This window comes from Tenrec ecaudatus, chromosome 6, assembly GCF_050624435.1.
Source record: "Tenrec ecaudatus isolate mTenEca1 chromosome 6, mTenEca1.hap1, whole genome shotgun sequence".
NCBI lineage: Eukaryota > Metazoa > Chordata > Mammalia > Afrosoricida > Tenrecidae > Tenrec > Tenrec ecaudatus.
The window spans coordinates 24,291,933-24,303,186 of NC_134535.1; the positions used below are offsets into that span (position 1 = coordinate 24,291,933).

Here is an 11,254-nt window from a genome sequence, read left to right on the forward strand (position 1 = left end):
AGTATCCTCAGGGGATCATTACTCCCATTGCTGTTTCTGAAGAGTCACCATCTGGCATTCCTCCATCAAACAATCTTAATTATACAAATGAATATACGTAGGTCTAACAATATTAATGAGGTAAATTATAAGCCTTATTCGTAAGGGGGAGGAAATATTAAAGAACCAGAGGATAGTTATGTATTTCATCAGTGCTCTACCGCACCTTGGGTTTATCATCCCCTCTGTGTGGCCCTTCTGAGGGGGTCTGTCCAATTATCTTACAGATGGGTTTGGGGTCTCCACTAAATCCACACCCCTTCACATCAATTTGGCTGCTTGTTATTGAATTTCTGATACCTATTCCCGTCAACACCTCCTGATCACACAGGCTGGTGTGCTTCTTTCATGTGGGCTCTGTTGCATCCCTGCTAGATGGCCACTTGTTTAACTTCAAGCCTTTAAGATCCTAGATGCTTTCGCTTTTAATATCCAGGCACCATCAGCTGTCTTCACATTTGCTTATGCATCCATTTTGTCTTCAGCGGTCCTGTCAAAAGGTATCATACAGTGCCACATTTTTAGAACAAATCATACTTGTACTTAGGTAAAACATTAGTAGAGGCCCAAAGTCCATCTGCTTCCTTATTTTATTTACATGTATGCACATGTGTAGACAAATACACCTATGTAAAAATTATTCTTAACTTAATCAAAAATTAGTTTTCCTCAGCTTGTGCAATATGTTCCCAATGCCAAATAGAAGGTTGTAGGAAGGGATACCTTTGTGACCATCATACTCAAAGGATTATAAGTGAATGGACAATGGACATTTTAAATTTGTCTAAAGGTTCATCTGTCTTTATTTTGCCAGAAATATAGGTGGGTTGGGCTGGGTTGACTAGAGAAACAAATCCAGTGACATTCATATCTGTGTATAAGAGAGCGCTTTATATCAAGAAGTAATTCTATATCAAGCAAACACCCCAACCCAGTCCAGATCAAGTCCGTAAGTCTGATAGTAGTGCATAAGTCCCTCTCAGACTCAGGCAACCACATGCAGCGATGCAGGATGAGCACGGCAGGTGGGTGCAGTGTGTTATAGATCCCGTGGTGGTAGCTGCATCCCATAGCTCTCGGCTCTCAGCGTGGTTCACCAGCAGAAAGGTGAAAGCAGAGAGCGGGAGATTGGGCAGCTGTGCGGAGCCATTTATCTTGGTCACCCTCCAGTCAAGCTTGACCTGATTGACAGGCTAAACTCCACCCACATGTTCCACAGGAGCCATGTTGGCACAAAACCCTGAACTATCACAACAGACGAGGAAAATCTTACCTTATGAATTCTTTCATCCAAGTCTTTTCATCCATTAGATTTTCTTACCAAGAACAAAACAAGGGAAAAAAAGGTTTTTTCTTTGCATTTATATTCCACAACTCAAATCACTGTTACTCCCTAGTAATTGCTACTTTGCTGCATTAGGATAAATAGACTATTCTTTGGGCTTGCCCATCACCAAAGGATTGGAATTCCTGATGATCAAAACTCAGGCTAAGAGAGGCTTTTTGAAGGTGTTCTGCTTCAGTTCCTATTCTGCCGCTTTCTCACTCTGTGACCTTGGATTCATTGCCTGACCCCTCTGTATCAAATGTCTCCTGCCTATCATGGGAAATACAAGAATTCAGCTCATAGAGTTGTCCAGATTAAGAAGGAAAAGGATGTAAGCAATAAACACGGCTCAGGACAAGTGGTAAATGTTCAGTAAATATTTGTTGTGATTTATGAGTCCCATAAAGAAGAATGTGTAGCAAGTTCTAAACAATGGATTTACCAAGCTTTTTAGATGACAACTTCTTTATAATTCTCTGGTTGCCCATATACCATTGTGATTTCAACAAAGACACACTTAGCCTACTCAATGTTTTTAAATTATATTCTCTGTTTTTTCACAAGAGAAAATCCATATTTTGAGCTTTACTATAAACAACAGATTTCTGTTGTTGAAAATCAGTGGAAGGGTGTGGTTGTGACACATTAATTTGGCTAAATAAGGCACGCAGTTAAGTTCAAGTTACTGTTCAGCCTGTTGAACAGAACCACCTCTATTGGCATTTATCCTGGGGCATCTGCCCAAATGACATTTATTGCTTTTTAAAAAATCATTTTATTGGGGGCTCGTACAACTCTTGTCATTTATTCCTTTTGGGTAGCACTGTTAAGCAGCCCTGGTGGCACCGTGGGCTATACATTAGACAAAGCCCACTGTAAACATTTAGAGCCTCAGAAACCCATAGGGGCCAGGTCACTAAGAGTCAGTATCCACTTCGTGGCAGTGAATTTATTTTAGCCTGGTAGCACTGTCAGGTAAGTGTTAGTATATTACACCCCACCAGCCGCTCCTCTAGAGAGAAAAAGAGTCTATCTGTTCCTACAAAGATTCATAGCCTTGGAAACCACTATACATGTAGGATTATTAAGAGTCAGTATAGACTGAATGGTAGTGGGGTTTTGGTGGGATGGGATTCCCAAACTTTAGAATGATCACTCTTTTGGTTGCCAGAAGTAAAAGTAACTACATTGGCCTACTTATCACTAGACAAGAGAAGATTTATTAATGCTGACCAAAACTGTAATAGGAGGCAGATAAACTTTAAAAACTGTAGTCAAGGCATTTCCAGAGGATTTTTCTGTCCCCTCATGGAAATCATTATCTACCTGGGGGATTTGGTTGTCTACCTCACAACACACAACAGCATTCTAGATTAAAAGTTGGTTTCTGGCTGTTTGAGGACAGACCTTAGTCTCCCAACTGGACAATTCCCAATGATTATTGGTCCCATTTTTTAAGTTCTTGCTGAGCTGTATCCCTAACCACTAGCTAGAAAACACTTTATGTAAAATTATGGGGCAGGAAACAGTAAAGCCAAGATTTTTATATTGAAAAATTCCACTTGGGAACCTTGACTACAGGAAGAGTAATAAAGACAATGGAAGGATCGAAAGATAGTGTTTAGAAGAAGTTGTGATGAGGTAGCGGTGCCTCTGGGTAGCAGAGGACCCCGGTTCAATAGTGATGCCAGTCATTCCTAGGGCAGTGTAGTTTCTCTTGCTTTATGATATAGTAGACATTACATTGTTGCAGTAATCCGCATACCAAGACAAGAAACAAGATGTACCTGTCCTGATAAGCTTTCAGAAGAAAAGAAACAGACCAAAGTGTGCATAATGTGAGTGTAGTGCTGAAAGTAGCCTCACCAACTACTGTAGTACCAAAACCGAACCTCTTGACAGGCCCCACAAGTGTGTCGGACGGAGTAGAGCTGTGCTCCATAGCGCTTCCACTGGCAGTGTTTTGCAAGTGTATCACTGCCAAGATCTTCAGCCCCTTTGAGAAGACTCAGCCTGCTAAACATTCTGTTACCAGCCGAGCACATGAACCTTTATGCACATCCAGGGGCTCCGTTTCCTTCGTTTCAAGGTTGAAATCGCTCTATCTATAGCTTCCTCAGAGATCTTCATGTAGTCAGCACAATCTTGGTTTAGAAATCTTAGTGTTTTGCTTTCCTTAGGACCACCAGTTGTCACCTCTCACTCTAACAGAACACAACTAACAAAGATGTCATGTGATACTGGTTGTCTTTGCCCAAGTCTGCTTACTAACATTTATAAAAATGCATACCACCTACAGATATAGTAAGATCTTAGCTCATTAATATTAAGATCTTAATTCAACCATAGTACACCCAATAAAATACAATATACCCTTGATGCTTCACTTTTCAGTTTTATTATATTTAAATGTAAATTAATGGCTTTAGTATATACTCTAGTTGACATTGTTCATTACATTGAACAATAAATACCAGGGAACTTCAAAAGTTTGTGGGAAAATGGAACTAAAAGATAATGGAATTCTTTTTAAGCCCCCTCTACCTACTCCATCCCTACTCCAGCGAATATTTTACTAATAAGGTTTTGGGCACTTCTTCTGTTTTTAAATCAACTGTTTTTAAGTTTAAAACACATTTAAAAAATGTTTTAAAATGACTTACCTAATCGTTTTTTATGTGTTTTCCCCCAAGAATGCTCATATGGTTTTTGTGTCCTTAAAATGGCTGAAGTTTCAAACACAAATATAAATCTCCCTTTAGAAAAAAAAACGTACGCCAATAATATTTGTATTGTAGGACTCTTTTCATATTCCAGATCATAGAATCCAACTCTAGCTTAAGCAAAAATTTAAAAAGGAGTTATTGGCTAATACTGCTGCGTGTCCTGGGGAAGCAAACTATAAGGGTCCGTATCATCAAGGCCAGCTGGCTAGCTGGTATTCTCGTCCCGCCTCTCCCTGCCACCTCACTCCACCTGTCCTTCCTGGGTCTCATCACCTAATTCTCTCCTTCATCGGGGGACTCCTCCCTGGAGCTTGGCTCTATCGCCTCCAGCAATAGAAAACTTTGCTATTGCTGATGTTGTAACCCCGACATGAGAGAAACCTTTCCCGTAATCCACAGTTCGTTTTTAGGAAAACAAACCACGTGACTGCAGCAGGACTGGGGATAGGGAATGAGTGAAGGCCACAGGGTTTAGATGGAAAGTTTTACTTCATCCACACAAAATGGGAGGCCTGTCAGAATACCACATGCATACAGCATCTTGTGTGCTAAGAAGTACTGATTCATATATGTGTAGTCCTTTCTGATAGGTTGATAGAGTAACCTCTTCATATTTATTTCCATGAAAAACATCTTAAACCTAATGAGAACACTTGGGTCATATCATAAAAAAGTACAGTCCTGTCCCCAGAGATTAAATATCCAGGTCAAAAATTATGGTGGTTTTTTGAGCTTTCATATTACCATTGATATCTATAGCTTTAAAATTCATAACCTTTTAATTTAAGATGCTTTTGCATATATTACTTCTTCTGATTAGCGTGATTTCTTGAGATTTTTCTCTTTTGAATCTCCTACGAGAACCAGTATATAGTTTTCCCTTTGTTCTCCTATTATTATAATTCAAGGTAGCATAGAACTTATTTTAAAACAAATAAAGAAAAAAATTACAAAGGTTGGCAATTAGAACCTTTATTATTGAGAATGTAAAAATGTTGCAACTGGGTAGAAAATTATTTGGAACTTCCTCCAAATATTAAACATAGAATTACTTTAGGACCCAGCAATCTATTTTAATATAGCCCTAAGAGAATTGAAAACACACACCCCACAAAAACTTGTACACACTGTTCCTGGCAAGATGATTTGGAATAACAGGTAGAAACCATCAGAATGTCCATCAATAGATGGATGAATTTTAAAAATGTGTGTATATATTATACACACACATGTGTGTATATAATATATACACACACATGTGCGTGTATGCACGAGGGGTACCCCTAACACCCTCCCCAAGAGATATGTATTTAAACTTTTTTATAAAACAACTTTATGACCATCAAAGTACTCTCGGTTACACTTAACACATTTTTCAAATCTGTGATTCCATTCTTGGAAACATTTTTCCAGCTCCTCTGTTTGGATGACTGGCAGCACCTCCTTCAGTTTTTTCTTCACCTCTTCTACATCACTGCTCTTTCATGTCTCTCTTCATTCAGGGAAGCAAAAAGAAGTTACACAGCAAGGTCAGGTGAGGAAGGTGCATGGGGCAAGAGAGGCATGCAGTTTCTTGCCCAAAACGGGCACACTAAGATAGCTGTGTGAGCAGATACGTAGTCTTGGTAGCAAAACCAGTCCCCTGTCTGCCACAAATCAGGCCTTTTTTGCCACACACTGTTAAGCAATCTTATTTCCTGAAGCAACATTCCACACCATTCACAGTTTCCCCTACCCTGAGTGTCCTTATCCTCATTGATTCCCACTCTTATTCCTGCACACTCTTGTTCAGATCTCAGAACGCTTCACAGGTGTCTTCCCCTCTCTGGATTCTTGTCTGACCAGCCCTAACAGTGTTGATTCCTTTTTTTATCATACCAGCATAGTGTACGTCACATTGTGTGACGATCATTTATTGGAAATTCTGTTTGCTATACTAATGTACTAACTTCTCAAGGAAGAAACTGCTTGTTCTTCACATCAGTATCCCCAGCATCCAACCTATTTCATAGCAAATAGTAGGTGTGTGGTGGTGATAAAAATAATGTAGCAGCAACAGCACTCTTGTTGTTGATTCTTGCTGACTCATAACAACCTTCTAGACAAGAAAGGGAGGCCCAGCCCCGTCCTGCATCAGCCTCACAATTGTTGCGTTGGGTTAGCCCATTGTTGCAGCCATTGTGTCCACCCATGTTAGGAAGGCGGGAGGTCCTCTTTTTCGGATCCCCCATTATAAGGGGAGAAAGAATAGAGAAAGTAAGCTCTGGGAGTGGGAAGGGGACAAAATCTATAACACAGGAAAGGAGAAGACAAAAACATGAGGATAGTTGAATACAAAGGAAAAGGTAAAAACGGAAACAACTATGCAAGAGCTTTCTCCAAGCATTGCATAATTAGGTGTCAGACAGCTGGATGTTCAAAAGAAGTTTATGAATCAGAAAAGAGTGAATAATCCGAGCCTGGGGTTGTTTCATGGAGGACTTGAGCTGGGGCTTGGTGTGTGTGGGTTTGAACATGTGGAGAAGCCAGAAAGCGGGCATTCGGGATGGAGGGTCTGCACAGGCCGGGTGCCATCAGGTCCCTTCTCACTCAGAGCGACCCTCCGTGTACCAGCGTGAACGCCGACCCAGTCCTGCGCCTCACAAGCGATGGTGGCTCCGTCCGTGACTGTCAGACGGCTCCTTGAGGGCCTTCCTCCTTTTCGCTGACTGCTGCCTTCCCAAGCACGATGTCCTTCCCAGGCGCTGCTCCCACCTGACACCATGGGCGAAGACAACATGCAGTGCAGGCATTCTGACTCTGCTCCATCGTCACAGCAATCCCTTCAGGTCATGGAGCCAAAAGTGGTCAAATCACTTCCTCAATCTTACATAACAAATAAGTGGCAAGGCTTGGCATCAAACCCAAGCAATCTGGTTCAAGTGTTTGTGTTCTTAACCAGTATGCTATACCACATCAAATATATCAACAAATGATTTAAGCACATAAGTCGACAAATGTTAAATGTTTTCATTTCTTTTAGACCTAAGACATTTTTCATGTCTGGAAGAAAGGCCTTCACCCCTTTCTTATTAACTAGGATAAGTTTTAGGAAGTTGTGTACGTGTGAGTTTTATTTGAGTTGCCATAGATACCAATGTCATGTTGATGTGGTATTTGGTTAATTTCCTCTGGTTGCTTTTCCTTTTCTCAAAATAGAGACAGTGAGAATCAAGTCAATAGCAAAGACATGTTTGCTGAGACAAACAGGCTCCCCTCTTCATGCCCACTACTAGGGCTGTTGCTTCTACATAGGCCTGTGAAGACAGCCGACGGCCCCATAATAGTGTTGTCTGCAGACGGTGCGTCAGTTAGGACTGAGGGACCACCCCTGCTCAGTGCAACTGTAAAGGTTTACTGTAGTCGGTACATATACCTCCTTATGGAGCGATCATCAGAACATGAAACGATGGTAGACTGTACATTTCCTGTTGTTGACTGTCCTAAATATTTAATAAAGCTCAAGGGAGGAGAAGCGTCGTTTTTAATGAGACAATGGTTAAGTATATTATTCACCTCTGCTCCTTCGCTTCCCCTAAAGATTGTCTCCCTTCATAACGTTCTTCCGTAATAAGATTGGCTAAAGACAGAATGTGCTCTTCTATTGGTTAAATGATTTATTGGCACAAAAACTATAGGCTATCTAGTTGTGTCTCTCTTTTTTTAAATCATTTTATTAGGGGCTCATACAACTCTTACCACTATCCATGCAGACATCAATTGTGTAAGGCAAATTTGTACTTTCATTGCCATCATCATTCTCAAACATTTGCTCTCCACTTAAGCCCCTGGCATCAGCTCCTCATTTTCCCCTCCTTCCCCGCTCCCCCTTCCCTCATGAACCCTTGATAATTTATAAATTATAATTTTGTCATATCTTGCCCTGTCCCACGTCTCCCTTCACCCACTTCTCTGTTGTCCGTCCCCAGGAAGGAGGGCCCATGTGGATGACATCGTTAAAATTTCATCTTGATTTGTTAGCGCCCGTTCATGTAAGGTTGGAGTTCAGCCATGCTCATATCTCTCTGTTGTACCCATGGAATCTTAGAGACAGTTTTTTGTTTGGTTTGGTTTTTAATCAACTCAATTTCTTTTATAACCATTCTCTAAATAAATATTGCAAACCTTCAGCAACTAACTAAGAACCTTTCCATATCATGACTCCAAACAGCCATTCCTGAACTCCCCGCCTCCATCTTTCTCCCGACCGCTTTCGTAAATGTCAGGCGTTCCCTTTCAAGCTTTCCATCCTCGATGCCTCATCTCGCCGTGGAGGCTGCAAGGATTTAGCGCTCATCGTGCCAGCCTCTCCAGATCGCATCTGTCTGTAGTTGGGTCTCCATGGTAGTGAGAAGCAGAAAGTGCTGAAGTAGCACACTATGCATGCAAGACCTGGCAAGAGAAACCCGTGGCATAGTCTCAGCAGGAATAGCACTTAATCCCCAGGATGCTGAAGAAGCCAGAGAGAGAGAGACACTGTGGGAGAGAGAGGGAGACTCCTTTGGTTAAGGGCGGCAGACTTGGCAGATTTATTTATTAAGAAGAACTTAATTTACAGCTAGTGAGTGCTGGGGTTGTTTTCAGCTGGAAAACCTTTAAAAAATTATTTTTTTTCCCTTTTCTCTTTCAGGCGACCAGATGCTCCAGTGCCTGATGGTGAAGGCGAAAAACATCCAGAAGAAAGTTCAGATAGTGAATCGTCTTTTAGTGACTAAGCTTAATTTTGATACAAACTTTATCTACACTTGTGGGTCTACATTTACAGCGTGTGAGACAGAGACCCTAAAGCTCTCGGTCTGAAAACATCAAATGAACACATAACCCCCCCCCCCGCCACCCCCCCTAAGCTTCCTTTATGAGAAAAATAAAACATTTACAACCTGGCAGGATGTCTCCTTACCCCAAATAACAGGCCCTCGACTGAAATATAAAGCAACAAGTAAAGTACAATTACTAATACAGATACCAATATGAAATATTTCTGAATATAAATTAAGTCAATTTACTTTCAGTTTAGTGATCAAAAACATTTTTTGATACCTGAGTCTGAAAATAATTAATTTGACTGAGTTATTCAGTTGTTGTGTATGAATTTTTAGCATGAAAGGTATTAGTATGTTATAGCATAAAATTTGTTGAAATTTCTGGCAGATAAGACTAAATTTTATATGAAAACTTGTAAGTTATATATTGTAAATATTAAACTGATTGATAATATTAGCATATAGAGCTTTTTACCACTCGCTCATTAGTTTATATAAGTATACTGTCAAACTGATGTTTTAATTGTATTTATTATCAGGTAGAATTTGGATTGAAGCTACTTGCAATGTGGGTCAGAGTGGGCAAGTATTGTCATCAACTAACAACTTTTTAATTATCTACTAGGAAAAAAAGATTTAACGTGCAGGTTTAAAAATATTCTCACCACATCTTACAAATAGTAGTCCATAAATAATTATCTGCACATATTTAGAAAATCCTTATATACACGTAATAAAATATCACTAAGTGGGTGACTTTGGAGAGCAGACAGGTATTGGCTGACAATTGGGGAAGCTCATTCCAATTCAGGTGTCCACAGGGCAATACGCTGTCAGTGATAGACGAACGTCCTTTGTCTCAGCTTCTGGAAGTATCAAGCATGTCTCAGTGTTCTCTGCAGATGTAGGACCTTCCCCTTGTGTGTATCTCTGTTTTGTTCTTCCTTTTCATGTGACATGACTAAAAAGGATTAGGCCTCAGGCCTACCCTATTCCAGTATAAGTGTGTTTAACTTAGCTGACAACAGAAGAAACCCGCATTTCTAAACAAGGGCACGTTCATAGGGACCTGGGTTAGAATATCAACATAACCTTGTGAGGTGGGACAGAGGAGCGCCTGGCAGGGCACAGTTCAGGCCATAACAGCTATATACGTGCATCAGATTGATGATATCCAGTCCGGTTCACCTACAAGAGCTTAAGAAAAGGACTGGGGGAGGGGAGGGGGTTAAAAAGAAAGAAAAGAAAGGACTGGGTTGCCAGTGGATACATTGTGTGGTGATCCGAGGAAGCAAGAGTGGGGGCCTGTGGCCCCATGTGAAGTCCACTCTGTTACCATAGCTTTAAGGTGATGGCCGGCCATTCTCTATAAAAACAACTACCCAGGAGGATTAGTGAGACAAGCAGCAGTTCCTGTTGCAGCTGAATCCAAAGCCAAAATGGATACTTCCTCCACCACCTGTTGTAGATTTCTCTTGTTCTCTGACAGAAATTCCATTAGGTTAGGTTAGTGGCCTGGTAGAATGTTGCAGATCTCCATCTCTGAAAAGGTTCAAGGTCGTGGTTATTTTGGTCTTTATAGGGTGTGGTACAGTTGCCAATGTGCAGTTTAGACCGGGTTTGGTAGCATGAAGAGAGACTCCCTTGAATCACTCACGTCCCAGACGTGCTCTCTCTGCCATTCAGTTGTGACAACTCTGCTCCTCATGGTAGTCCGCATGGTAATATTCTTGGGGTCCTGTTTCCACCATTAAACCAAAGGGACCAATTGACAGAGGTGGTTTAGTTTAATGTCATTCTGACTGTGCTCTATTGAAGCCTGCCAGCTCCTTCCACCTACCCTGTCTGGGAGCCAGAAGCTCCAGTCCAGCAACAAAAGGGGGCAGGCATAAGGAAGCACAATTCTGTTGGGACTTGCAATGAGAAGGGCCCACACTACTACTTTCCTCTTAGTTCCTGTACTCATGCACGCTAGCAGTTGACAAGGCATCATATACTGTACCCTGGAGAGCAGCATCTCACACCTGTAGGATATCTTCCCTGAACAGGTGCCTAGGTTGGGCCTTGAATACATCATTTCATTGTTCTGATAAATTGCTAACACTTCAGGATAATACTGAATGTTGTGGGGCCAGTGGGTCTCATAGTTTTACATCTATTATTGCTCTGATTTCTAAAGCTGTAATTAAAAAATATTTTATTGGGGGCTCATACAAGTCATCAAAATCCATCCATCCATCCGTTGTGTCAAGCACATTTGTACATTTGTTGCCATCATCCTCAAAACATTTGCTTTCTACTTGAGTCCTTGATATCAGCTCCTCATTTCCCCCCTCCCTCCCCGCTCCTCCTCCCTTATG

The 11,254-nt window shown here is 41.1% G+C and overlaps 1 protein-coding gene across 2 annotated transcripts in view; it reads left to right on the forward strand.

Moving 5' to 3' along the window:
- WASHC3 (WASH complex subunit 3) overlaps window positions 1-9,017 on the forward strand; it is a 50,381-nt gene extending 41,364 nt beyond the window's left edge. For both annotated transcript variants that reach the window (XM_075551095.1, XM_075551096.1), the window contains exon 7: window positions 8,762-9,017. In XM_075551095.1, coding sequence (XP_075407210.1) covers window positions 8,762-8,846 — 85 coding nt within the window. In that variant the 3' untranslated portion in view covers window positions 8,847-9,017. The remainder of the gene's footprint in view (window positions 1-8,761) is intronic.
- Window positions 9,018-11,254: the final 2,237 nt, after the last annotated feature.